The following is a 27,415-nucleotide window of genomic DNA, read 5'->3' as shown; positions in this document are numbered from 1 at the left end:
AGGGGTTTGACATTATTTATGTAAGAATGAGGTGGTCTGACTTGTTTAGTTTGGGGGGACAGTACAGTAGAAACAGGATATCCTCTGGACTCAATACTTCTTCTCTATGTCCCCAAATCAAAATCTATCTAAGTTACTGACCCATAATGACAAGATATTAACAGCCAATCTCCAAGTCTTCTAAAATCCTGCAAGACTGATCAAGGTCTTTCTAAGCATTGAAGTGCCTTGGGATTTTAGGAGGCTGTCTATGTTTCACAGTTTAAAAAAAGTCAGTAGGAGTGTGGGGGGAGCGGGGGTTAGAATCCTCATTTCCCTTTTGTGAGACACTCGTTCCTGCCCCCCAGTAGACATCTGCACACCATTTTTGCTATAAAAAGACTCTACAGAAAAGTCTCCTTCCCTGCAAAGACTTTTAATAGAGATCGAGACTTTCTACTCAATAACCTGCATTTTCTAACCACCACATTAAAAACTACCGCAAGCGGCCTGGGAAAGGAAAACTGCTGGAGAAGACCTCTCCGTGCAGCCTGGATTTCATTTTGGTAATTCCGAACGAGCCTTAAGCCACACTGCACAGTGATGGCAGTCAACACACTGCACTCAAGTTAAAAACACATTTCCTTTTAGTTTATTCCAATCCCTTACATACATTTGCTGCAACATTTTTTTGGTCTGCAAAGCCAATCGCCCCAAACAAAAAAGACCTAGATTTTCTCTGTTGCTTGGTAACATAAGCACCCAATCAAAATAAGGGGAAATATTTCCCCAAATTATGGGGGAAAAAAAAGATAGGAGACCCAAACATGCTGTGAGATGTGATGAGTTTATTCAACAACTTCCTAGGGCCTTTTTTTTTTTTTAAGATTTTATTTATTTATTTGAGAGAGAGACAGAGTGAGCAAGCGAGCAGGCAGAGGAAGAGGGAGAAGCAGGCTTCCCACTGAACAGGGAGCCCGAAGCAGGGCTCAATCTCAGGACCCTGGGATCCTGACCTGAGCCGAAGGCAGATGCTTAACTGACTGAGCCACCCTTGTGCCCCAACAACTTCCCAGTTTGAATTCACTGCACACACACAAAGAAAGAAAGATGAGTTGTTCCTAGTGCCCTGATAACAGAATTTTAAAGCCATAACAAAATATGTGGAACAAACCAGGGCCCATTCAGGAGTATTTGTCCATGTGCTGTAGATAAAACAGAAGCATCCTTATATTAACCCTTAAAAAAATTTTTTTTAAAAAAGAGAGATTTTGGTCCTGAGAGTACGCTGTCTCAAGCCCTTAACCCTTTCCACGTGGTCCCGCCCGAGCCCCACTTCCTCCCGCACTATCAGTTAGAGTCCCACCTTCCTCTTCTGGTTGTTTAAGGTTATGAGTGTAAACAAATACTCAGGGTTGAACAAGTGTCTACACCCAGCTTCTTAAAAGCTTTTTGGATAGAACTTTATTACAATGTACATTTATAATGATGCAGGAAATGGCAAAATAACTTGTGTAGTACTCTTATAGGTGTTGGGGCACTGTGAACAGACGGGATCAAAGGGCGGGTGGTGGTGGGGCATGGAAATTGTTCTCGAGGCAGGACAATCACTTAGACATCACAATGGTAAGGAACTGCTTTCTAATTATAGCCCCTGGAGTTTGGGGTGGGGGAGTAGACATAGTCCCATTATGTCAGTGTTAATTGAAACCATGAGAATGCAACTCTCTTTGGCACAGGAGCTATTCATTTTCATGGTGCATGGAACCACTCGTGCATTCTTCAAAGACCGCAACAGACTTCACCCTTCCAGGCAAAACTGCTGCTAGAGCAGGTAAATAAGCAATGCATCATGAACCATGACAAATAACGAAGGGCTAAGTCATACAGAGACGTATAGTGCCAGGGTGCTCTTGAACCATTTGTTGTTCATTAAAGGGACTTTTCTGCAGTTGCAATGGTAAAGCTCAGTGGAGTAAGCTGCAGTCACCCCATGTTTGGGCCCAAAATATCTGAAGCAAGGCAAGGATACTTGGACTGAGCCATGACTTTCCCTTGCAGTTAAGCTTAGCTTACTGGTGCCAATGGCCTTTAAAAGGCTTAGTGATAATCAAGTCATTGCTCGGCATTTACCTACAACCCTTGTGTGGCAAAAGTAATCTGGAAGAACAGGGCATCCACTTCCAAAGAGAAAGTGGGAACATGTTTTAAGTAGGCGGTAACTAAGCCAAGACCCCAGTGCTTCTCATACTTGACTTTCAGAGACATCTTTGTAGATGAGGCGGGTGAGGTCTTTAATGTTCTCCACTCTGAGTGGTCTTTTCCAAGCCCAAGTAATTCATTCTACTTGACACCAGAAGAAGGAATGTCTAGTTCTTCAGTTGCTCTAGTCCCGCCTGCAGACCACCCTTGGACAGCAACTGCAGACTTTGCTTCCAACATGTACAACTTGAAATAAGGCTTTGATAGTCGGATCATTTACTGTCTTCCCCATACTACGGTATTAAAATCTATTTGGTAGTCATACTCCAGAAATTAACGTTAATAAGTATTTCCTCAAATATCCAAGTGCTCCTTACATAATTCTAGCCAGAAACATTGCATAGATGAGAAATTTTTCAATAATTTGTGTTTTAACTCCTGTAGAAATTGACCTGATGCCTGAGTATCTTATCCTTGTGTCATTTAGATAGCATGACCCAACTTAGTCGGACGGTTTGATTTCAAATCAGTCCTTAAGTCTAGAAGAAGCTCAGTAGGGAAGCAAAACAGTACTAAAAAGTTTCCAGTTACAAATTCAACTTTTCAAGTAGACACAAAAGAGTATTTTTAACTAAACAATTGGCAAGCAATGTTTACTCAAAGTAAATTAAGCCTTATACCTTGTATTCATTGTATTCTCATATAACTACACAAACATCTCTTACGCCGATATTAGAAAATACAATGAACATAGACTACAGATCAATTCTGAAGCAAATTTAGGGTTATATTTAGAAAGGAACTTTCTCAAACAACTTAACAATACTAAGGTGCACAGGAAATCTCTTGCTAAAAAAAAAAAAAAAAAAAAAAAATTCATACCAGAAAAAAACACCAGAAATTGTGACTCTTTTGTTCTGAGTCACATACTCTTTATTGTATAGTTAAGCGGGTTTGAATTTTATATACAAAAGCCAATCTTATGGATTTCCCACCATGAATTCTGAGAACCATGTCAAGAAGAATGGGACACGGGGAAGCCACAACTGCTCCCTTCTCCCTCCCCTGGGGGGTGGGGTAGGATGGACAACAGCAAGCCTTCTAAGCCCTTGACTTTCTAAATCTGCAGTGAGGGGACCTGAGTGGCTCAGTGGGTTGAGTGACTGCCTTTGGGCTCAGGTCATGATCCTGGAGTCCCGGGACCAAGTCCCACATCAGGCTCCCTGCTCAGCAGGGGGTCTGCTTCTCCCTCTGACCTTCCACCTCTCATGCTCGCTCTCTCATTCTCTCTCTCCCAAATTAATAAAATCCCTAAAAAATAAAATAAAAATAAATAAATCTGCAATGAAGGGTCTCTAAATCACTTCCTTATTTCATCTACTGCCTTCCACCATGAGCTGGAGTTTCTGGAACCTCAGCTCTCTGAAGCAGGACTCCCACCTAGCAAAGTGAAGTGAACCAGACTTCTGTTGGTTTGGTCTCCTCTTCACAAGAACTGAAAGAGGGATGGCTAATGGAAAGCAACCATTTTTTAGATGCTCGCAAAGGACATTCTACTTCATGCCTTTCTCTTTGGCTTAAGTGTCTGCGCGCGTGTGCGCGCTCTCTCTCTCTCATTCAAAGCACACGGCCCTGCCTCCCTGCCTGTTCAGCTGAGGATGAACACAAGGACTTGTTGGTGTGTTAGGTGAGCTACCATGTAAACAACTGTGCCTTGTTTTCAGGGATCTGAGATGAGCATCTGGAGGATTCCTAATGATTGCTGAGGTTGGCCAAAGTTCAGGAATCAGATTATTCCTTTAATTATAACCATCACCCCCTCCCCCAACTTGCTCTCACCCACCTAAGGAGAGTATCAGGAAAAAAAGGAGTCAACAAGAACATGTTGGAAAGAACTGGCATTCCCTGAGAGTTCAGGTGCCTGGAGATGAGAGGGAATACACAGACCTGACAGAATAAAGGCGACCAATCAGCTAAGCCTCCTTTCTCACCCAGTCCTGAGATGGAACATCCTAGAAACACCTACTTCTGATGGTACACAATTCTTTAGAATCTCACCTTCACTGGACTAACCTCAAAGTTTCTTCTCTAACTAGGGTAACGCGGAAGCCTGGTCTGCTCAAGGCAGCCCTGATTGCCTCAAACGTAGCGGCACATGCCGTCTGGGTGGGACAGCTAATAAGAACCTCGCGGTTTAGACAGCAAGCATCCTGGTTTGGACCATACATTCCTTGGTCACCCGAACTCTCACGAACTCTCTCATAGGCCATCAGATTGATATTCCAGTTGTCTGACCACTCCCTTCAGGCCTCAAAACAAGGAGCTGCTTATCCTTCTGTCTGCAAGTTTTTGAGCGAACAGATTATAATCTGGCTTTTCCTTTGAGAGCTGAAATGGAACAGCACCAAGATCAGTCTTCCTAAGGTAACGTGCCCCAGATTACTGTTTCTTTGCTGATATCAAGTCATGGAAGGGTAAGAGGAAGAAAGGCCTTCAGGAAGTTTTCAAATTTCATTTTTTTTTCTGGGGGAGCAGGGACTGAAGGAGCCAGAGAACTTTTTCCTCCCTTGAAATCTTGCTCAAAACTCTGCTTTGAGGGGCACCTGGGTGGCTCGGGCAGTTAACTGTACAATTCTTGGTTTGGGCTCAGGTCATGATCTCAGGGTCGGGAGATGGAGCCCTGTTCCAGGCTCCACACTAGCAGGTAGTCTGCTCTAGATTCTCTCTCCCTCCCCCTGCTTCTTTCTCTCTCTCTCAAAATAGATAAATAGCATCTTAAAAACAAAACAAAATAAAACAACCCTCTACTTTGAAAAGCGAGAATAGCAAAGCTTCTCTGGTGCGGCCAGGAGGGAAAGGCACATCTCCCTTGCCTCTCCTCTCTGGAAGGAGGCCCTTAGCTGGCTTCAGAGAACACTGTTCAGTTCTTTTACTTTACAAATGACGGAAATGTGCCCCACTGCACCTGCCCTTGCCTACCCAGTACGATTTTCATTCTGTCCATTGGTAACCCTTTATATAAACAAAGCTGCAAGTCAAGAGCACGGGGCACCCACTAACTGTCATAAAAAGCTCTGCCTTCTAAAGAGCGCTAAGTACACCTTAAAACAAGGAAACCCATACTAAGGCATGTTCAATACGGCTCTAGACTGTAAGGCGGGGGCCCCAAACCCAGTCACTCAAAGCAAACAAACACGGAGCCCGCCTGCTTCTTTCTCTGGAGGGGAAGGAGAACAGGAGCTGAAGAGCATGGCCATGGTAGACCCACTTTGGAAAATTAAGATTCCAAAGTGAACATGCATTCTGCTTCCAATAATCGCTACCAGAGAAAGCACTGGAAAGAATGACATTTATGGGATGGTGTTCATCACAGCACGGTCCCTAACTCCAGGATGTACCTGTATCAGAACAAAGTGTGTGAGGGAAAGGCCAAGAGAAAGAAGAGAGCAGAACAGGAGAAAATGGAAAAATTCCAGCCCATGGAATTCTATTGATTTTCCAACCTCCCAAACTTTCTCCTTTTAAACTTATTTATTTGAGAGAGAGACAAAGAGAGAGCACAAGCAAGACGGACAAAGGAGGGGAGAGAACCCCATGCAGACTCCCCACTGTGCTTGGAGCCCGACCCAGGGCTTCAACCTGCGGCCCAGAGAGCATGACCTGAGCCAAAATCAAAAGTCTGACGCCCAATCGAATGCACCCCCTTAGCACCCCCCAAACTTTCTTTTGAAATGAAACAAAAGAAACAAAGGCGTGGGATGCAGAGAGCACTTACCACAGAGACTTTGCTCACTACGTCTCTCGCAACTGCTAAGCCTTGAGCAAAAGTGCGGGCGGCGACAAACGCACGCGTAACCTGCAGCTTCAGTTTCCGAGGGACATCTCCGAAGGGCTTCAGCTGCTCCGTGTACTTGCTCACGCACTCCAGATACTCGTCTGTGAAGTGGTACTGGGAGTTAACCAGGCGGAACATCCGCTCCAGAAGGCGAGCCCAGAAGTCACTTAGCATTTCTTCCAGGTTCACGCTTCCCGCCACGTAGTAGCGCTTCAGCTCCCCAAAGAGATCTTTAAATAGCTCAGAATTTTGCATGTATAAGCGGCCATAGGTCTTCACGAACATGTCATTCAGGGATTTCTCTGCATTTTCCAGTAGTTCTTTGAAGAATTCTAAAGACAAAAGAAAAAAGGGAAGAAAACATTTTCAGTTATTAAGTAACAAAGTGTCTCTCAGGTCAGTTTGAAAGTTGGGGGAAAAAATGTCAAAATGAAATTGGAAAACACACTCATATATAAGGTGGATTTCTTTTAATGTCAGTGAAAGGAAAGCCAGGTCACAAGCCACAAAGTCATGGACACGTGTTTACACCTAAGAGAGAGGGAAAATAATTATTTTAGACCAGCAACTTCTCAGGAGTCAATATAAAATACACACACATGAATGTAAGTACACACACACACACATCTCTCGTTCAGTCACAAGGTAAATAAAGAGCTGGATAAAAATGGGTACATGAGATCTAAAACACGAGGCCTGCCAGTACTTTCTACAGCAAGAATCAAAACCAAAGCTAACGATGCCTCCTAACTGAAACCTGACACCTGGACAGGTATTTTCAAAACATGTTATTTTACTCGGACCCATTTTTTTTTCCTTTTCTCCTTACATCTACGTGACACGCAAGAACACTGCCTAGTACATGCTGGAGGCCAAGAAACATAATGAAATACCACAAAAGCTAGCGCTGAGGTTTTCTGAAAAGAAGTTCTCAGGTGTTCCCTGTGACATTAGCACAAATTGGGGTATCCAAGTTGAATGTGGGTTCTTAAAGGATTCATATGGGAACATCATGAGATTCTTTGTTGGGGGAAGAGGGGGAAAAGGGTGGGGAAAAGGGAGAGGAGGGACAGAGACACGCAATGCCTAGCAGACTCAAGCACGGATTCTGTGTATTTACAGGCCAACAGGAAAATAACTGAGAAAAATACGCAAGAATACCTAGTTATTCCACATTTACTTTCTGGCCTGAATGCTGAAAGATTTTAATCTCTTAAGTACAAAGAGCAAATTAGTGTTTCCTGAAGCTTTTGGGAGGCAGTTCAAAGAACGAGAGAGCTGATGGTGTATCTGTAACAATCATTCTTAATGAATCTATGGCTGGTATAAAAATAAACACTTCAAGATATTAAGTTTACAAGCAGAGAATGTAATAAATACTAAAGCGAACTAAAAGGACCACATTAAGAAAGTGCCTCCAAGAGAACATGGAGTAGAAGAAAAAATCTGGTGCCTCCTTTGAAGCCAGAAGAACATTAGCAATCTTCTCGAAATGCAATAGCGTGGCAGAGCCATTACCCATTATCTTCTTACGTCCGGCAGGCAAATGAGAGGCTGAAAACTACTTTCCAGTAGTCTCTCAAAACCTGCACTGAAAACACTGTAAGCCTTTTGGAAGGGGTGTGGGTGTCTCTGCATACTTCCAAGAGCTTCCATACTCGTGCCCCCAGCTCATTACCACATGGTGCCTTGAGCCCGGCTTCCCAAACTATGTGTGTTTTGTCTGTGGGGTATTTCTGTGGGGAGAAAGGCTCTTTCCTTTCCCTTTGGTTGAAGTTTCTCTTGTTTTGTATTTCCTGGGCGCTCTTCAAGGAGGAGAGGAGAAATGGAGTCCCTCTGAAGAGCTAAAAAGGGCGGGCAGGCGGGCGGGTGGTGGGGGGGAACCTGAGGAGAAGCATGCAAGTCAACTCGTGTCCTCCATTACAAGCACGGCCTGGTGTTTTTACCCAAGGTCGCTCCCTGGAAGAAGACCAGAAAGTACGCAAGGAGCTAGGGGAACCATATGAAAAGCATTACTCAAATCAGGTACCTGAGAGGCCTCTAATTCTCTCCAGAATCCAAACTGATTCTCAAGTGCGGTCCCACGACAGGCCATCAGCAATACCACATCAGCAAGGCCCTTGTTAGAAATGCAAGTTCTTGGGCCCCACCCTAAACCCACCAGATCAGAGACCCCAGGCGTGGAGCCCAGCCATCTGGGATGCCGGTTCCCCTAATGTTAGAGAACCATTGTTCTAGCCAAGGAAGCGGGTCCCATTTTACCCCTCAACAGCTATCAGCACCAGCTCGGGGCGGTGCTAAACATGAAGCATACGGGTTAAGCGTTTTAATTAGAGGAAAACGTCTTTCCAATGACTTGGGTTTTTTCCATGTTTTTCTTGCATTCTTGGGTCTCATTTCTAATTTTGGGGGTTGGGGGGATAAATTTTCTTGTACGGAAGTCTCTCAACTAAGTGTCCAGAAGACAGGTAGCACTTTCCTAGAATTCAAAGCTGGGGGGTGTTGGGGTAAGAAGCAACGTGAAAGTGTCATCTGGTCCACTTCCCATACCTTGCTCGATTCCCTAGCAGCCCTGCCCTAGCTGCTGGTTCATTGGGGACACGATAAAGAAGGAACGCCGAGCCACGTCAGTACGCGCCTGGTAGGCTGCACACGTAGCTTGCACGCGCTGGAAAACTAAAGGCTGGTCACTGAGATCTATCCGCGAGCCTTGTGTCAATCCCCTGCTATTAGTATTTCGCAATCCAGAAGAGAGGATTCCAAAGGCAACCACAGGTCCTTCCCTAATATTGGATTTTTATTATATTGCTCATAAAATAGGCACACATCATTTAGGGTAGAAGTAGGATGTTGGAAATTATTTGCCTTGTGCTTTGATGACTCATGTAATAAGGAACTCTGAATACACACTTGCATGAACTAGGGAATGGCACCCACAGTTGTATAGCTTTTAAGGATGGGGGCAGGGAGGCATTTCAGAGGTGTTTTAATTTAAAACAGCTGTACAGTGTCAAAGTTCATTGTTCAGGCTCCAAAGGGCTCCAGGTCAAAGAAATGCCAAGACACCGAGCATTTGATGGGGGGAAAAAAAATAAAAGTCTTAGAGTTCCTCATTGAGATCAAGAACCCATGGGTTAGTTGTTACTCTGTGTAACGTAGCTGCTTTAGAGTGTAAGAGACGTGATCTAATTGAGAGAATGGATTTCAAACCAGCATGCCCTCTGTCCAGTACCACCAGGGAACGTGTTCTGTTTCCCAGGATTCAAATTCTGTCTAGGAAGGGTTGTGCGCAAGCACATAGGATTGCGTGTGTGCTGTGCGTGATGTTAATTTAAACAGGAGTTAAATTTGGTGCTACATACATGTTCTAATTCTTTTGATTGTTCAGAACATCGATTTCCTTTCTGATCCACGTTAAGACTTTTTAGTATAGCCATATAAATTGCAAATACAAAGATTGTTTGAGTGGGCCATATGCAAAAATTCTGTAAAATTGACCTAACAAGTTAAAATCTGATCCATGAATCCCTCCTAATGGCCACGCAATTTGGCAAGTACGTACTGAGTGGCTATTACGGGCTCAAATCGAAGCACACAGTTGTATCATGCATCTTAACCTTCTTGTCCAATCAGACTGTAATCAACATTCCCGAGAAGACTTACTTCCTTCACCCAGCTCACCTTTACTACACCGCCAACACTCCACACGTGCTTTTACGTGCAGAGACTTTTAAAGCGCCTATAAAATCCTTAATCCTTCATTTCATACAGCGAGTTTTAAAGTATCTCTTTTGCCTACGGAAGTTAACAGAACAAAAGCCAAGGGACCTGAAGGACCCAAACTCCCTTACTTTTACTGACCCTGTTAAATGAGACTATTCGATCTATGCCTTTTGCCCCAGAGACCATGTAAGGATGGCAGACATAATTTAAATTCCAAAATCCATACCCGGTTACGTCCAGTATCACCCAAAGCACAATAATTTGCTGTGAGGAGGAAAAAGGAGAAAAGGGGGTTAGGGCATCTCCTCCTATCAAACTACCAGCTTCCACAGGTTCGTGTATAACTCCACCTTTCCTACTAGGATACTTCCTTCTCAATGAGGAATAGAGCAGAATTAGACATTCGGGTCCTGGCCCCGGTCCCCGGCCATCAGTAGCAAATTCACTAATCACTGTAACATTCATCTTCACCTTTCTCCCCCATTATTCAGAATTTAGGATTAGGGTCTGGTCTTAACTGAACAACTGTCCAGGCCCCAGATACCTAGCAATGACTCCTTCTTAATCATTATGCCTGAAGCCAGTTATAAGACACTTGGTGGCTAATAGAGGACTGGCCAGAGCAGTGTACCCAGGACTCCACAACCATCAGAAGCTTAGATCATCGGGAATTAGATCTCCCTTGTGACAACTGCTTGTATTCATGGAAAATGCTTGTATTCACAGAAAATGTCTGTTTCAAGGGATGCTACAGGTATCTGAAAGACGGAGTCAAAGTTGATCAGGGTGTATTTCTCCCTTAGCTTTCAGCTTAAGTGTTTACATTCTAAGGATCAAGCAACTGCTACTCCCAGGACTTATGGGTGAGCACTAAACACAAACACTGTAACATGCTACATATCGAAACGGGGTGAAACATGGGCGAAGTGTGGGATCCCTCACCTATGAGCTGTGTGGCCTTGAATGGACAGAAGATCTAACGTCACTGATTTTCTTGGGCCTCACCCATAACATAAGGCTGTTACTGCTCACCTCATGAATAATGGCCAGCACGCCAGAGATCTCAATAAATGCTAATTCTTATAATCAGCAAAGGGTTCTTATTGTCACCTTTAGGGTTTCTTCCTATCTACAGTCACTTTAAAAATCTCTTAAGGCTGGTTTTTATCCTTCTTGGCAGAGTCGAATAGTATGCAGCTCGGGGAACATAAATTAAGCCAAAGCTGCTGGAGGTCAGTTAAGAAGACCCAAGGCCTTATAAAACTGGGAGCAATTTAGGCAAAGGAAATGCTTAATGGCTCCAGCTTCCAGCGCGGTGAAATGTCCCTGACATCTGCAAGGGTGGCAGCGACCACCAAGTGAAAGACACCGAAGGGAGAAACCTCAGCCCGTGGGAGAGGCTTTATATTAAAAGAGAGTATCACAGACATCACACACATATAAACACCGATCAGGGTTAAAGATTAAGCAAAGAATCGGGGAAAGGAAAATTAAGAATGAAGCGGCAGGTCAACCCCCAACCCTCCCCATGCATTTCATCTGCCAGAAGTCCGCTCAGTACAAGGGCTGAGCTATGGGACTGCAAGTATTTTCCAGCTCTCAAATGGATTATTCTGAATGTCAGTAGTATCAGTTTAACATGGGAAAAACTAGAACGAGAGGTCGCCTTTTCCATATAAAAGTTTTCTACGCAATATCCTGTCTTTTAAAACAACGAAGAGGAACATCGCGTTCTTCTCTATCCCCAGCCACTCGTCTTGCATCAAATAAACATTCAAAATTCTTGACAGAGGTCAAAAGGCCCCAGTTCTGCTATTAAACACCATTAGTTACTCCATTATAAACAATCGACTGGCTATTGATTAATGAGCTAGAAAACGTTCTAGAACTAACCCACGACCTTAAGAGACTGGAAGCCCTTTCTACTCAATCCACTTGGCTGCGTGTTATAAATTGCCACCTTGTATTTATATTATTAGGAAACCTCCTTTTCCGTCGAAGGATTAATTTCCCCTTTACTGTAAAGACTGTGCTTCACAGCCCTGGCACGGCGTGCGAACAGTAAGTTACCACCTCGACAAAATTCCTGAGAAAAGCAGGCTCCTTGTAAGTGCTACAAATCATACTTTTCTCCCTGTTAAGAAAACTCGAGTTCTAGTCACCCCTTCATTGGAGATCTCGCATTTAAGCAAGAATGGCTAACGTTAAGCATCTACAAATGAAAGAGAAAAAGGAAATGAAACAAGCATCTTACCCACTGAAATGAAACGCAAAGAAACGCAAACTTCGGTCTCTGATAATCTTCCCCTGCTGCCTTGCTTTTTCGGTAATGTCTGCTGAAGTTTCCCGCAGGCACTTTCCTCTGTCTTGGCATGATCTTACTCCCTCCAAAGTGCCTGCTAGGGTGTGATGTACTAAAAGGACACGTACTTGACTAATGCTCGTCAACTGATCGCACATACACAGACCTCCCCTAGGATGAAGCGCCACAGCCAACTGCAGTCCTCACGAGGGGCTGTGAACGTCCACAACGCTCATTTTCTTGGGTAATCCATTCTGAATGCTAAAGGTCCTTATGGTATCTCCCGTGGCACCCGTCCCACGCTACTGTAGCCGGAGACATGGGGTCATAGCTCTTAAGCCTTCTCCTGGACCCCATGTCATCCGTACCAAGGGTACACCAGCACCAGCTAGCCAGTTCCCTTTGACGCACGTACTCCTTCTCACTCAGGTGCCCAGAGGAGGCGGACTTAAGAAGTTAAGGAAGCCAGGAGGTTGGAGCGGCCAGCCCAGAGGTTCTCTATACTAACCTTTATGTGGATCTATTCTACAAACTCCCACAGAAGCCTTCTCATATGGTCTAGGTGCTCATGACCTACTATCAAGAGAAAACTGGGACACACGGGAACTGTAATCTGTTAGGATTCCAATTTGCATCTACCTGCACAAAAAAGACGAGGCAAAAATGTTGACATAAATATAACAGGTGTTACGGACCTGGGGTAATTTTTTTCAACAGATGTTTCTCAAATTTGTTCACCCAAATTTTTCAGTGACATTTTATAACCAGAAAACTACTGTACCCTCATGTATGCACAAAGTGCTTTACTTCCCTCATTCCATTCATTTAACTTAATTGCTGGAGGTTTCCATGCATTTTTTTGTCTACATAGGGTCTATAGTGACCAGTGTGATATGTTAGGGGGCAAAAAACCAACCAAACAAACAAAAACCCCACCCAGATATTTTCTTAAAATGCCACCAAAGCATTTCTTACATTTTTTCATTTAAAAAGATACAATTTTAAGTGTCCCATTCAAATTGCAGCCATTTAAAAAGTCTGGTAAGATACAAAGAAAATATAAACATACTGCCAATAACCCCACTACTAAAGCACAACAATGATGCTTTATTGAATTCTCTTCTTCCTCTGAAGATATGTACTGTTACCGGCTTGAGATCATATTGTATCTGTACCCCGTTCTCGGGTGACACCGTGAGCTTAGCGTTTCCTGTGGGATTAGAGATCCTTCAGAAACTTCACCGGTAACAACTGCATGTGGATGGGCCAGAGCCATCATGGGACATTTAGACAGATTTCCTGTTTGTCATTATTGGAAGTAATGCTGTGATGAACACGCTTGCACAGAAATCTTTCTTTCCTTGAGATAAATACGGAAAAGTAGAATGACTAACTCAAAGGGTATGAATGTTTTCAAGACTTCTGACACACTGACCTCTGAAAAAGGTGTGCAAATGTAACACTCTGAGCCATATTTATTTTGAGAGTTTCGATGGCTTTGCTGATTCTTTCCAGGGGAGGGGTACAGAGCTGGGCCGGGGCAATAAACAAGGAAGGACCAACTGGCTGGAGAATTCCCCCAGTCAATCAGTTGGGAGGCAGTGCTAGATCAAATACGCCCTTTTCTTCGCCTCGCCAGACAGACACAGAGAAGGAGGTGGGCAGAGAGGAACAACAGCATTCTCCACTCCCAGGCTCAAAGTGCAGTGAACCAACAAAGGAGATAAAAGGCTTTCAGCTGACGCTCTTCCATTTTATTTACTTGCCTCCAAACAGATGAGCTGCCTCTTGCTGATGCTGTGACTCCTTAAGAAGTCAAAGCTAACAGCAGAGGCCCACAGCGCTGGGGCTAGGGGCTCCCCTCGAGCCTCACTAGCCTTCCCAACCCGGCGAGATAGCCAACGCTAGCGCCACAATTGGTCACACTTCAGATAACAACTCACAGGGCAGAAAACCTTTGACAATACGGAAATGTGAGTGTTGTCTGAGCTCTTGATTTGATTACAGTAAGCTGCCAATGTCTCTTTTTTATTGAGTTTCACAGAGAGATTATCAAAAGAGTTAGCCAAAATGCCTGGCATTTTAGTCCCCTTCACAGGGAAGGAAAAGAAAATAGAATGGTAAAGAAAAGAGGAGTAGTGCCGTCCAACGAAATCAAAGACTCCCGACATTAGGATCTGGAAAGAGCGCAACATTTGCAGGATGGCCAGAAGGCCTAGCATGTGTCTCTGTCTCTCTCTCCAACTCCGAAGATACATGTCCCGTGAAATGCTGTCCACTGCACTACAGAAGAGGTTTAAAAAAGCAACACATTTTTTTTAAACATCTGAATGGATCCAATCTGAGGTGAGGATTAAAGTCACCCCACACCAAAGATACAGATGTCATGAAAAGGGCCATCTGTACCCCAATGTTCATAGCAGCAATGGCCATAGTCGCCAAACTGTGGAAAGAACCAAGATGCCCTTCAACGAACGAATGGATAAAGAAGATGTGGTCCATATACACAATGAAATATTATTGAGTCATCAGAAAGGACGAACACCCAACTTTTGTATCAACATGGACGGGACTGGAAGAGATTATGCTGAGTGAAATAAGTCAAGCAGAGAGAGTCAACTATCCTATGGTTTCACTTATTTGTGGAGCATAAGGAATAACACGGAGGACATGGGAAGATGGAGAGAAGGGAGTGGGGCGAAATCGGAGGGGGAGACGGTGGTGGGTACTAAGGAGGGCACGTACTGCAGGGAGCACTGGGTGTGATGCATAAATGATGAATTTTGGAACACTGAAAAAACAAAGTCAAAAAAAATTTTTTGATTTTAAAAAATTAAAAGTCACCCCTAGGATGGATGTATGTACTACATTCCTACTACATGTTTATTTTAGAGGATATTTAAGACTTGCCTTTTAATATACATAAAGACCTTCCCCAGGGGTCTTCAGTCAGTCGACATGGAGGGGCAGAGCACAAGAATAAAAGGACGTAGCTGAAGAAATAGTGGTGGTCAGAGGTCAGGAAAATTCCAGAAATTTCAGCTTAGCTAATGGCCATGAAGCTTAGTCGGACACATTTGCCTTTTAAGGTGAGTGGCCAGCTTCCTCCCACTGAGGTCACTGCTTTCATGGGCCTGTGAATGCTAATGCCGTCAGCTCCCTGCGCCTCAGCACTGGTCGCTGGTTTCCCGACCGGCCTAATGAAGGGCTGGCCGCTGTGAACTCTGGGAAATTTCCAGTCAGTGATTAAAACACAGATTTGGCTAAATCTGCAGAGTGCAACGCGTCCTGCCTTTGTGAAGTGATAGAAAACAAGGGGGCTTGAGGGCTTAAGGGAAGGGTGGCCACTTTGATTTACACTTGGCCCATGCAGATAGATGGGACAGACAATTATTTCTTTTATGTGCGTTTTAAGCTAATTCAGAAAATTTCTACTATTATTCGAGTTAACAAGCTTCAGGCTCATGGGAGGGTTTTCAAAGACCTGGGGAAAGTAGTGGAGTTAAGAAATGATAGCAGGAAAATAGAGGGTACCAGACAGGCGGCTAATTAACATCTTGTGAGACCTTTCACTAAAGCAGCTGGTCCAGTCACATGTTTAGAAGATTCACAGAATTTTTAGAACTGAAAGGGTCTTTATAGAGACCATCGAGCTCAACCCCCTCATTTTATGGATGGGAAAACTGAGACCCAGTTAATTGCCGTGGGTCACAGTGGGTTCACAACGGAACCAGGCTGACAATTCAGTGTGCTCTGCTTCCTGAAGTTACTGCATTTGTTCCCTAAAATGAGGAATTAACACTTTTTGCAATGGGCTGGACTCAGATATCTCCATTTCCTTAAGATTTCCTCAGCATACAAACCATTTGATTCGGGAAGTGAAGCAAAAATGTATTTTCATACTTGTTACTTCATTTTTACTATGTGATTCAGAGATATATTTAACGTGGCAGCTCTAATCTTTTTAACCATCTATTTGGGTTGTTTGATTGAACTATGCTTCTTTTAAAAACAACTAGTCTCTCACAAAACACGACATTTTGGGGTGGGCCTTTATGTTGTGGTCCTAAAACAAGGATTATGCCCCACTTCTATTATTTCTACTCCTTTGCCTGGCAATTCTTTCAAAGCCCCCTGAACTGAGCATCTGATTAGCATATTCATGAGACAACCCATTCAGCTATGTTAATTAGCAGTTCTACTTCAAAAAAAAAAAAGAAAAAAATTTTTTTTTCCCAGAACCCACCAAGAGGGGGAGCAGCTAGCTCTGCCGCTTCCCTTTCTGGCTCTAGGTCTCTAGCCTAGGATAGTACACTTCTGGTATGGAACTTCCTCAGTTCAAGAGTACATAAAGGAGATTACAGTGTAGAAAAATAAAGAGGTGAGACCTTAAACTCAGATCTACAAGTTTAAAATAGGAGAATCCTGAGAATTCTGGTGGGGAGGGATGCGGCCTAAGGAAGCATGCTTCTGTACTTTAGCTGGGTCTGAAAACACATGCATGCACACAGTTTAGAACTTAAAAACAGATTTACAGACTGTATAATCTCTTTAGATGGGCAAACAATAAAAAATTAAACATGTAAAAAAAATTAAAAATGTAGAACAAAAGAAAGCCTTTAGAGATAAGGGAACTGGCTCCAAAACGCCAAGACTGGCACTAGAACTCCGGAGCTCCTTGAGGAAGAATGATAGAAATTTGAGGTCATGGAATGGTTTCTAGTTAAAGAAGGCTGACCTGCTAAAAGCCTATGAACCTTATTTTTGTTGAAAAGTTTCTAACAGGGGCGCCTGGGTGGCTCAGTCGGTTAAGTGTCTGCCTTCAGCTCAGGTCATGATCTCGGGCTCCTGGGATCCAGCTGCTTCTCCCTCTCCCTCTGCCCCTGCCCCCACCCACCGCTTGATGTGTGCACTCTCTCTAGTGGTATCTCATCAACAGGACTTGGAATTTTGATGGTAGAGGAAGTTGCCTGGGCTCAGGGTCACCACTTCAAATTTATACCATAGCTTAGAGATGGCAAAAGATGCTCCTTTGAAGTTGCCTGACCTTGTAGGTTCCCATGTGACCCTCTCCTATTTCCTCAAGACTTGTCAGCCTTCTTCGTGCCACCTAGCCACCCCAGCTTGGTTCTCCAGTGGCCATCTTGTTGCTGGGCCCAAACTCCTCATTCACATCAATAACCTCGGGCTTGTCCTTTATAATGGCCTGGACCATTCTTGGACCAAGCACCCTGCCCTTGGATTTCTGAGCATCAAGACAGCCCCTGTACAATTTCACTCAACCTCCTCTTTAGGCATGAAATAGGCAATGCATCCCAGCTCTGTTCTGACCTCCAGGCCAAACACATTTCAACTACTACTCCTTCAAAAGAAATTTACTCTGTGCTCACTACCTTTATTGTCTACGCCATGTTTTAATTTGAAGTCAGAAGAAACAAACTAAGGTTTCACAATCAATTTTCATGACCAGTTTTGAAACTGAGAAAGAAACAGTGTTAACACATTTACTGAATGTGAAACCTGGTAGGGAAAGGCCAGAGAAACTGTTTTTCCATCCGTTTTAAAAAAAACATATGTTAACACTTACTGACAGTGTTTCTCTGAATGGCTTTTTAAAAACTACACACTGGAGTCATAGGAGTAATGCTAGAAAACCATGGGGAGTGGGAAGGGGAAAGAACAGCTTGAACAGCAGGCCCTTGGGTGAGAGAGGTCACAATGTCCATGGGCTCCACAATTGGAGGAGACATGTCTAACAGGAAATGGGGCCACTCGGAGGTGGCAGAACTTGAAAACAGCTTGATCTTCACTCCATCATGCTACCAACGGGCCTGCCATTTGTGAAGAGCAGGACTTTTCCCCATCTAAATGCCCTTATTAAACCCAAGGGGTCATTTTTGTATTTCAGCATCTCAAGTTTTCAGAGATGGCCATCTGATTATCTTTCTAAGTATTCTCCTCAAAGAAAATGCTACAGTTACTGTCTTGAATGAAAAATGCCAGAGTCAAGTAAATTACCAGTCTTTTCAATAATTACACTAACAGTTTAGGGACCAAGAGAGACTCAATAATTACACTAACAGTTTAGGGACCAAGAGAGACAGAGGTGGCCTAATGATGTCTTTTGACAATAACACCCACCTTCGCATGGTGTTAACATGTTGTTAAGTACATTTAATGGTTACAGCACACGTGTGTGTGTCGGGGGGGTATGGACTGATAAACAGGATATATAGATACATAGAACATTTTCACCCATCCAGGAAAAAAAGGACATAAAATCAAGACTGAATACAATTTTGCACGGTAACTGGTGGCAAAATGGCATAGATAAATGACATGCTACATAGAGAAAACTTTAGTCCAACTACGTTACAAATTCAATATGTTCTCCTGGCCTAGCCTGGGAACCTAACACCTATTAAATCGGTTATAAGTTTCAAATAACGAATCTCAAAAGCCAACATTTGAAATACAACCTGTTCTTTAGCTGGGGACTGCCTTATCAGCTATATAAATCTAATTTAGTCCAACTTCTCACCATGGTAACAAGCCCTTTGCAGAAATACTCAAAGACATTTCACATCTCGAAAATTTGCCTTGTACTTCTTCAACACACATAATGTCAAGAAAAGCATGCTTCAAAGGTACTATGTAATTAGAATGGCCTTTAAAACAGGCACAAAGGAAATCATTCCTATTAAAATTAAATCTACTTCATAACAATCTTCAAACTGAGTGAAGAGCACCAGAGAAGAGAATCCTGAGGTGTTTTGGACCCCATACTCCAGAGTTTTTCAAGTCTATCATCTGTAACATTGCTTTAGATATGATTGACGTGCCGCTCATTTGGCTCAGATGGGTGATTTCTTCACTATTAGAAGACAGCGTGTGTATGAGAATTCACGTTTGGCACAGGGGACTGAAATGGGTTTGGTCGTGGTTTTACATGGATAGACTAAGCCAAAGTGCCAGCTAAGGGATGAAGCCCAGCTTAACAACAATTATAAATATAGTAGCTACTCCTGGGCCACTGCTGCGTGCCAACTCAAGAGCCGAGTTTTAACCCTATCTGTGTTCTATGGGGCTTCTAGGAATTCTAGTTATCTCTGGGAAATCCAGTTTGCAACTTAATTTGAAGTCGAGCATCTGCAGAATCTCTATGCTTATTCTAAGTCTTCAGATGCCCGCCTGCTTTTTATTAGGGAGATTTTTTTTTTTAAGTGACTTGCGTCAACAGCACTATTTTGTGTTCACCCAAGAAAATAAATGAAAGCCCTTAAATTAAACTACTTCCATCTCTTTTTTGGCTCCTTGCAACCATATTTCCATAATGCCTACCATACAGATTCTAGTGCATCCAGACGGATCCCAGCAGTGAAGCTGGAAGGCTAACTGGCCCTTAGGATCCAACAAGGAGAAAGTCTTGGGAGTTCCGAAAAAGCAGTCGTGGAAACTGAACTGTCACCTCTGAACCATGACTTGCAGAAAAGGTGTCAAATGGATTCAAGGACAAAGCACATACTGCTGCTTACTTGGGCCAAAGTTCCCGTACCTACCGTCAAACTTCTTGTAACGGGAAGCAAAGACGGCTTGCAACTGATTGCACTGTTCGCTGACCACACTTTTGAAATCATCTTTACTTTGCAGGCTGTATCTCTCCTCCATCTCCTGAGAGCAGCAGGTATAGCCCTGGGGACAGATCTTCAAATGATCACCTGGAAGATAAAATTGTAGGACAATCAATCCCATCATCCTTCATCAAGTCCAAAAGGGAAGAGTTTGGCTTTAGTAAACACACGCCTTTCCCGCAAAAGCCTAGGCATCCTGTGTATCTGAAAAGTTTTACAAAAACTAAATATCGAGACATCTAGCAGGCTCAGTCGGGTAAAGCATGCAACTCCTGTTCTCAGGGTCATGGGTTCAAGCCCCATGTTGGGGGATAAATGAACTATAAGCACCCCATTCCCTTATGGGAAAGCTAAAATAACAAAGCCACCTACAATAGACAAAAGAACATGTGAATCAAGAAGACTGCTACATTACAGGAAAATCGGTGTGGCCAATAAACACTATCATTCAAGATCAACCCATACTTTTTCTTTCTTTTTTTATTAAAGAAATCATTCAAGATTCTATGCTAAATACTGTATGAGTCAAACAAATGACCGTAAGTTTTTCTAGCTTTTGGGAGTTTACATTCCAAGAGAGGGTACCCTAATGAAGAATGATCTATAAAGTACATGTCAGGGGTGCCTGGGTGGCTCAGTGGGTTAAGTATCTGCCTTTGGGCGCCTGGGTGGCTCAGTGGGTTAAAGCCTCTGCCTTCAGCTCAGGTCATGATCCCAGGGTCCTAGGATTGAGCCCCACATGGGGCTCTCTGCTCAGCAGGGAGGCTGCGTTTCTTCCTCTCTCTCTGCCAGCCTCTCTGCCTACTTGTGATCTCTGTCTGTCAAATAAATAAATAATATCTTTAAAAAAAAAAAGTGTCTGCCTTTGGTTCAGGCCATGATCCCAGGTCCTGGGATTGAGTCCTACACTGGGCTCCTTGCTCAGCAGGGGAGCCAGCTTCTCACTCTCTCTCCCCCTGTGCTTCCCCCCTCTAATAAATAAAATAAAAAAATAAAATACAAGACAGCCAAATACATGATGAGCGAACACACCAGTGGTAGTTATACTGTGGGGAAGCAAAGGGGTAAGTAGATCTCAAGGGGTTGTTGGCCAAAAGAAAACAATGGGAGTTCACACTGGGTAATTTCAGGCTATGATAAGTCACAAAGGCTAAGGGCAAATGATCCTTAAATTTCAGATTTTCTCATTCAGCACATCATGTGCAGTTGTCAGACACCATCTGACCTTATAATACCAGGATAAGTGCCCACTCATCCCAGTATAGACTAATGGCTTCCAATAAATGTCATCTTCACGGAGTGATATAGTCCTAGGAGTCAAGAGAAATGCCATAAGATGCATCACTCCGCAGCAGCTCAACCCACAAGGTATCTCCCTCCCTCTAAACTGACTACATTCTGCTTGTGGTTAGGACAGGAAGGTTTGGAGGGCTTTCTCTCTCTTTTTTTTTTTAAGATCCCAAAGTTCACCCACACCTTGTTCCTCCTGCCACAGAACACAACTGTGCTTTGCGGAGACCATACTTCTCCCTCATAATGCCCAAGAGATGGGATGCCACTGAAACCTGCACCCCAATAGTTCTTACCCCTCGAGCCACACTGCCATGAACTGGTGTGATCTAATTTTACAGACATTTACAAGGACTTACTGCCATTGCCAACCACGGTCCATGCAAGACAAAGGGTCTGAAAACAAATCGAGACCTTGGGAACTCAGGAACGGAGTATGCTGAAGATACATGCACCTGTCTCCCATAAGTGGATGCAATAAATAAAGGATTGGAGAATGAAGGGCGACTCAACCACCACCAGCCAAGGAATTGAACTGGCCCATGAGCTGGCCATTGCTGCTTCCTGGGCTGACTGTGTTTGAAGAATAACCTTGACCTAAGATACATACTGCAGTGGCTTTGGAGAGGTGGGGCACTGCAGATGAAACAGACTTAAGCAACTTAATCTGGCTAAACCAGGACTGTCTACAGCACGTATGCAAATAATCACATAATCATACGTGTGCCTGATCATCTTTCCTTCTCGACAATTAAAAAGTAGGGAGAATATTGCTGCAACACAAAAAGGGGGTGGTTATAGTAATCAAGGACTATTTAGGAAAAGGTGGAGGGAAACAATCTTCAAACAACTTCTTCATCCAGAAACTGCTGAAAGTCTCTTTCGGCATTCTTGAAACTCTTGGTCAACAGATCAATCTAACTAAAAAAGGGCAGGGGGCGGGGGGGTAAGATTGGGTATAAGAGTTTAGGAGTTGTGAAGCTGCAGTGTCTCAGATCTCATTAGCCAAAGAAGCAGGTTGCTAAGGCTCAGTTTTCTGCAAACACCTTTGTTACAACCAAAAACAAAACTCCCTCTTCCCTGGCTTAACAAGTTCACAGCAGGCCCTTGGTACCAAGGCACATAATTAACAGAGAGCTATCCAGTCGTCTCCAGGTTTCAGGGTTGAGGATTTCCCCCAACACGGTCTTGACATGTGAAATAACATGAAGGAACCCAACTTGCTATAGTTGGGTTAAATAATCCATCACACTCACACCCCACACAGAAAACTAATTGGAATGCTCAGAGTGAGAGCTTAAGACACCGCAGGGCTATTTAAATGAATTATAGTTAAGGGAGCAGCTACTTCTTAAGTTTGTCACAGGCTAAAATTCATCACATGCTGGTTTTCAAACGCCTGCAAAGATTCCATTGGGATATACACTGAATTTCCAAGGCAAAACAATTCACGAGTTTGGAAAAAAAAATCTACGTTCACCGAATCTTAATAGGGTTCACACAAATAATAAACCAAGGGGCCACTTCATGGATGCTATCAAAGGTTTCTAAACCCAAGGAAAAGTACACCTTCTTCCCACCCCTAATGCATAACACACTCAGCGACACACGGATACACACACACACTCACACAACCTGAAACCAGAAAATTCAGAGCCAGCAGGAAAGAATAATTTTCTATACTTAAGAAGGTGCTAGACATTGATGGGTATAAACTGACCCATAGATATTTTACACTGAGAAGACACCTTTCAAAAATGTCTAATAACAATAAAAGTTACCAGTAACCTGCTATTTCCACAGACACATGTATTCAACAGAGCATCTAAAAGGTCTGGCCTATCTGGGCGACTGGGTGGCTCAGTCGGTTGGGTGGCTGACTCTTGATTTCCGACCACCGGATCTTGGGGCTGGAGGACGGAGTCCCACGTCAGTCTCTGCACTCTGGATGGGGTCTGCTTGTCCCTCTCCCACTCCATGCTTGTGTGCATGTTCTCTCACACAAATAAATAAATAAAATCTTTAAATAAAGAAATAAATAGATAGCCCAGCACAGCCGGGATACTCGGCCTGTTTCATAGCCATCAGGGGCCCTTAGCAGGACCTTCTGGATTATACCAGAACAAAAGAGAGTCCGCTTTCATTTCAGAGAGAAGGTCTTTCCAGGAAGACTTTGTCTAATGGTAAAAGGCTCAGCTTGTGTAAAGGATGACAACAGGGTAGACACTCGGCTAATGCTGCCTCTGGCAAAGTCGTCTTCCTCTTGGTTTCAAGAAGCCCACTCCAACAGGCCACTTTTGCCCATGTAGGCTGGAACACACCACTTATTCGGTCTGTATTTCTAAAAAGTATTACTTGAAAATGTAATCTGACATCCCTGTCCAAAGCCCTGCCTAAGACAAATGCAGTCTGAGACACACTTGTGAATTAAATCCCTAGACATACGTAGGCTACTGGGGGACTGGTGCCGCAACCCCTTTCGGTTGATGGAAAGTTCAAGGAGGAAGTGATGGGTGGGTCAGTCTTGGTGCACTTGAAAATGGAATCCGAGCTCCACATTCTGGTTAGAACTAAAACCACTCAATTGGTTTTTAAAACATCGAGGTGTCTGGGTGGCACAGTCGGTCAAGTGTCCCACTCTTGGTTTCAGCTCGGGTTGCGATCTCGGCGTCATAGGATCAAGCCCTGTCTGAAGCTCCGTGCTCAATGCAGAGTCTGCTTGGGATCCCCGCTCTTTCTGCCCCTAGCCACCCCAAGCTCCACGTAGTAGCTCACGCTTAAAGAAATAAATAAATCTTTAAAAATAAACTAATAAAACTTGACTACTTCTGGGGCACCTGGCTGGCTCTGTTGGAAGAGCACTCTCGATCTTGAACTTGAATATTTCTATTTTAAGTGCCCCAAATGGTTTATATTAAAAAGGCACAAGTATTATTTTAAAGACATTCTCTTTGTCTGTGACTGCTCCTAAAATGGTGTGTCTGAAGGACAAATGCCTATTCTTTCTAGAGATCATCTTTCTAAAGCTGGTGATCCTTTCTCACGAAACATGGAGCGATGCTTGCTTTGGGCTGAGAGAGTGAGCACAGGGACAAGAGGACCTGATGTGGCACAGGTGGGCAGACAGTATGGGGGTAAGTACTAGGCATGTGCTTTTTTTTTTTAAGGGCCCTAAGTAATTCTGCTACAGACACAGCCATAAGAATTAGTACCTGAAAGGCTTGAGTAGCAGAGTCACAGAAGAGCTCTGCTCTGAGAATGGCTCAGGTGAACAGCGGGTCATGACCCATAGCTATTCTTGTTTCCTCGGTTTCCCTAGCTCAAACTCCTCCTTCCATGACCCCTGCTGTGTGCAGGCTTCTGTCCATGTATCGCTTCCTGGCTGCTTTCACTCCTTCCCTCTGCCTGGACTGTTCTCCGTCACCCTCCTGTGTAGCTTCGGACAGCCCTGAATATGAACCCAGAGGCTTTTTCCCTTTTCCTTTTTTTTTTTTTTTGTAAATTTGTTGATTTAGAGTTCCCTGATCTTCATTTAAAAAGCAGGTAAGTTCAATGCTTTATGGTTTTCTAAGGAAGCACCTAAATTAAGTTGCTTTTTGTACATGGCCCTTGATTAGATTTTTCTTTGTGGGTCAGTGGCCTTCTAAAGAAAAAAGGTCCCCTAGCCCTGTCCTCAGAGGCTTGGATGAGAGTCAATGAAGCGTGCTTTTAAAGCTTAGCTCTATGTCATTGAAAACCAAAAAATAAATAAATAAATAAAATCCCTTGGAAGAGGCAAACTTTTTTCAATCACACCAGTTCTATGTAATTTCTCTTTAGTCTTGTTATCAATGCCTTGGTTTTCAAAGCTGAACGAAGACAATCACCATCAATTACTACTCGATCCTGTATTGGTTCCTTTTGGAAGCTCTTCAGATCAGTGCTTAAATAGGCAGACCCTGAGGATAAGCAATCTAGTCCATCCTTTACCAAGACTCGGGGGCAAACAATCTGGACACGTGCTTTCTCGCTTTACCTCGCTCACTTCCTCTCACAGAAGGCTGGCTCCGAGGTACAAATGGGGAGCAGCTGACGTCTGTGGATTTTCGGCTGCTTGTACCCACTTCCCTCTAGAAAGTGCTACAAGTGGTGAGCAGTTCTCACCACTTGTAAATAAGCAGCTTTACTATATTTACTACCAATTCGGCTATTTTGCACTATATCTTACAATTACATTCTAGGTCTTTCTCAGAAAATTCATTTAGAAGTCCGACCAGATGCCAAGAACATGTCTCTCCGATTCTCACATATTTGGGGGGAATGGTGATAGGAGGAAGCTTGTAGTCACCACTCAGGCGCTGGCTTCCTGCATCTGTAGGAGATACGGGGAGATTCTAGTCTTCAGGTCCCCCCAGAGCCGTGAATGGAGGGAACCTCTTCGGGACATGGTGGCAGAGAACCCAGGCTCGTCTGCACCAGCATGATTTGTAGGGCATTCTCAGCACCCCAACTGGTTTTCACCAATGAAACAACCAGATGCCATTGGTAAAAGAGACACAAATTGCACCCTAAGGGGAAGGGCTGCCATGGGGAATATCTGAGAAGAACAGACCGGAAAGCACTCCATCAATTGCAAACGTAAGAAGACTATAATTTGACATTGCTCCTTCTTGCCGAAACGGAGTGTCTGCCTCACTTGGGCTTTGAAGAAAACTTAGCTCTTTACAAGGGGTTTTTAGGAAGTTGAGTTTCAAAAGGTTCCAAATACTTAACGCAATTTGGATCTTTCATTCTGCAAGGCTGGTGGTAATGGTAGTCTTGGGATAAGAAGACTGATGTGGCAAGCCAGGCCCCGGGTTGGAGTCTCAGCTGGACGTGGTTCACTGCAGGCACGTCCACTGCAAGAAAAGCCGCTCACCCACCAGAGCCTTGCAAAGCCCTTTGTAAACAAGGAAGCATTCCATAAATGTAAAAAGTGCAATGAGGAAACGCAGAAAGAGAGAACATCTATTCTACCCTGATGAGCTACTGAAGTCATCCAGGAAGAGACTTGTACCAGCCGAGGGAAGAAGGGCCCGGAGGGCAGCACCTTCTGTCCTCTGGCTAGTTCAGGAAAGTTTCTTGTTCAAGGGTGGATCTGAGGGGAGTCAAGACAGCCAGATGAGAGGCATTGAACGGTGCGCATAAGTGAGAGAGAACGGATGAAAAAGAAACACAAGACATCTCAAGGGCCACCAAAAGCAAAGCCCTGGGAGCTTAAGGGGACATGATGATGGACTAAGATAAGGTATTCTGGGTGGGTCCCTGGACCAGAAAAAGACACTGGGGGAAAGCCAAGGAAATCACACAAAGACTTGTATGTGAATGTTTACAGCAGTATCAACCTAATGGCGAAATGTCCATCTATGGGGACAAGCAAAACGGTACCTATCTGTATGATGGATCATTCCACCAGGAGGAAGAACAAAGTCTTGGTACGTCTGAAAACGCGGCTGGATCTTAAAAACAAACAAAACAAAAACTCAAAACTATGCTAAGTGAGAGAGCCAGCCACCAAAAAGTCCACACATATGATTCCATTTACAGGAAATGTTCAGCATAGGTCAATTCACAGAGACAGAAAGGAGGTTAGTGGGTTGCCTAGAGGAACGGGAAGTAAGGAGAGACTGCAGCTAAAAGGTAGGCGATTTCTTTCTGGATGATGAAAATTTTCTAAAATTGCTTTTGGTGGTGAATCCATAATTCTGCAGGTATATTAAAAGTCCCTATATATATTTGATGGGCAAATCATTTAGGATCTGAATTATATCTCAGTAAAAGCATTAGTAAAATTAAAAAGAAACTAAGAATACCAGAATATCAGAATTAAATGGGGACTTCAAAGAATAATAATGCAGCCGCGCTGGTTTTTCGATTATGACAATGCACCACACTAAGGTAAGATGCTAGTGATAAGAAAACTGCCTGTGCTAGCCTCCCAGCTTCTGTAAATCTGAAACTAATTCTAGAATAAAAAAAAAAGTTTATTATTATTTCTTAAAAGCAAACTTCAGTTTCCAAAAGAAAAATGGGTAAATGTGGGGGAAGGGGGCCTTAATCAGGCTTTTAAAAAATATGAATACTTGGTGTAATTTTATTAGCCAGAGCTACATTAAGCTATGATTTGCTGGGGGTGATTTTCCTAATCCCTCAATTGCTACTTTACTCTTTTTCTAATTTTTATTTGTTCCAAAAGTAAAACAATTCCTTGCCGTCGGTCTCAAGAGTTACCAAAATGGTTTCTGCTCACTTTCAGATCTAAATCCATGAAGCCACAAAGTGAGCCTAAAAGCAGGTTGCTGTGTAACTCCACTGACTCCAAGCTACCTACGAACCCCAGGAGGAATATACAATGTTCTGCTTCACAGGAACAAAGAAAGAAAATCTCTAAAGGGTTTTAATATTCCCAGGGGGGCGGGGGCAGCATATACATTA

The 27,415-nt window shown here is 43.6% G+C and overlaps 1 protein-coding gene across 1 annotated transcript in view; it reads right to left on the bottom strand.

Moving 5' to 3' along the window:
• The window catches only part of GPC4 (glypican 4), a 105,992-nt gene that overhangs the window by 14,395 nt on the left and 64,182 nt on the right, over positions 1-27,415 (bottom strand). The window contains exons 2-3 of the mRNA XM_045068041.1: positions 19,601-19,759; positions 5,957-6,348 (exon numbers count right to left, since the gene is read on the bottom strand). Coding sequence (XP_044923976.1) covers positions 5,957-6,348; positions 19,601-19,759 — 551 coding nt within the window. The remainder of the gene's footprint in view (positions 1-5,956; positions 6,349-19,600; positions 19,760-27,415) is intronic.

Source organism: Mustela putorius, unplaced genomic scaffold (assembly GCF_011764305.1).
Source record: "Mustela putorius furo isolate JIRA1106 unplaced genomic scaffold, ASM1176430v1.1 tig00003899_pilon_pilon_pilon, whole genome shotgun sequence".
Lineage (NCBI taxonomy): Eukaryota > Metazoa > Chordata > Mammalia > Carnivora > Mustelidae > Mustela > Mustela putorius.
Note: the sequence above shows the minus strand (reverse complement) of the source record. Positions and strands in the feature narration are given on the sequence as shown.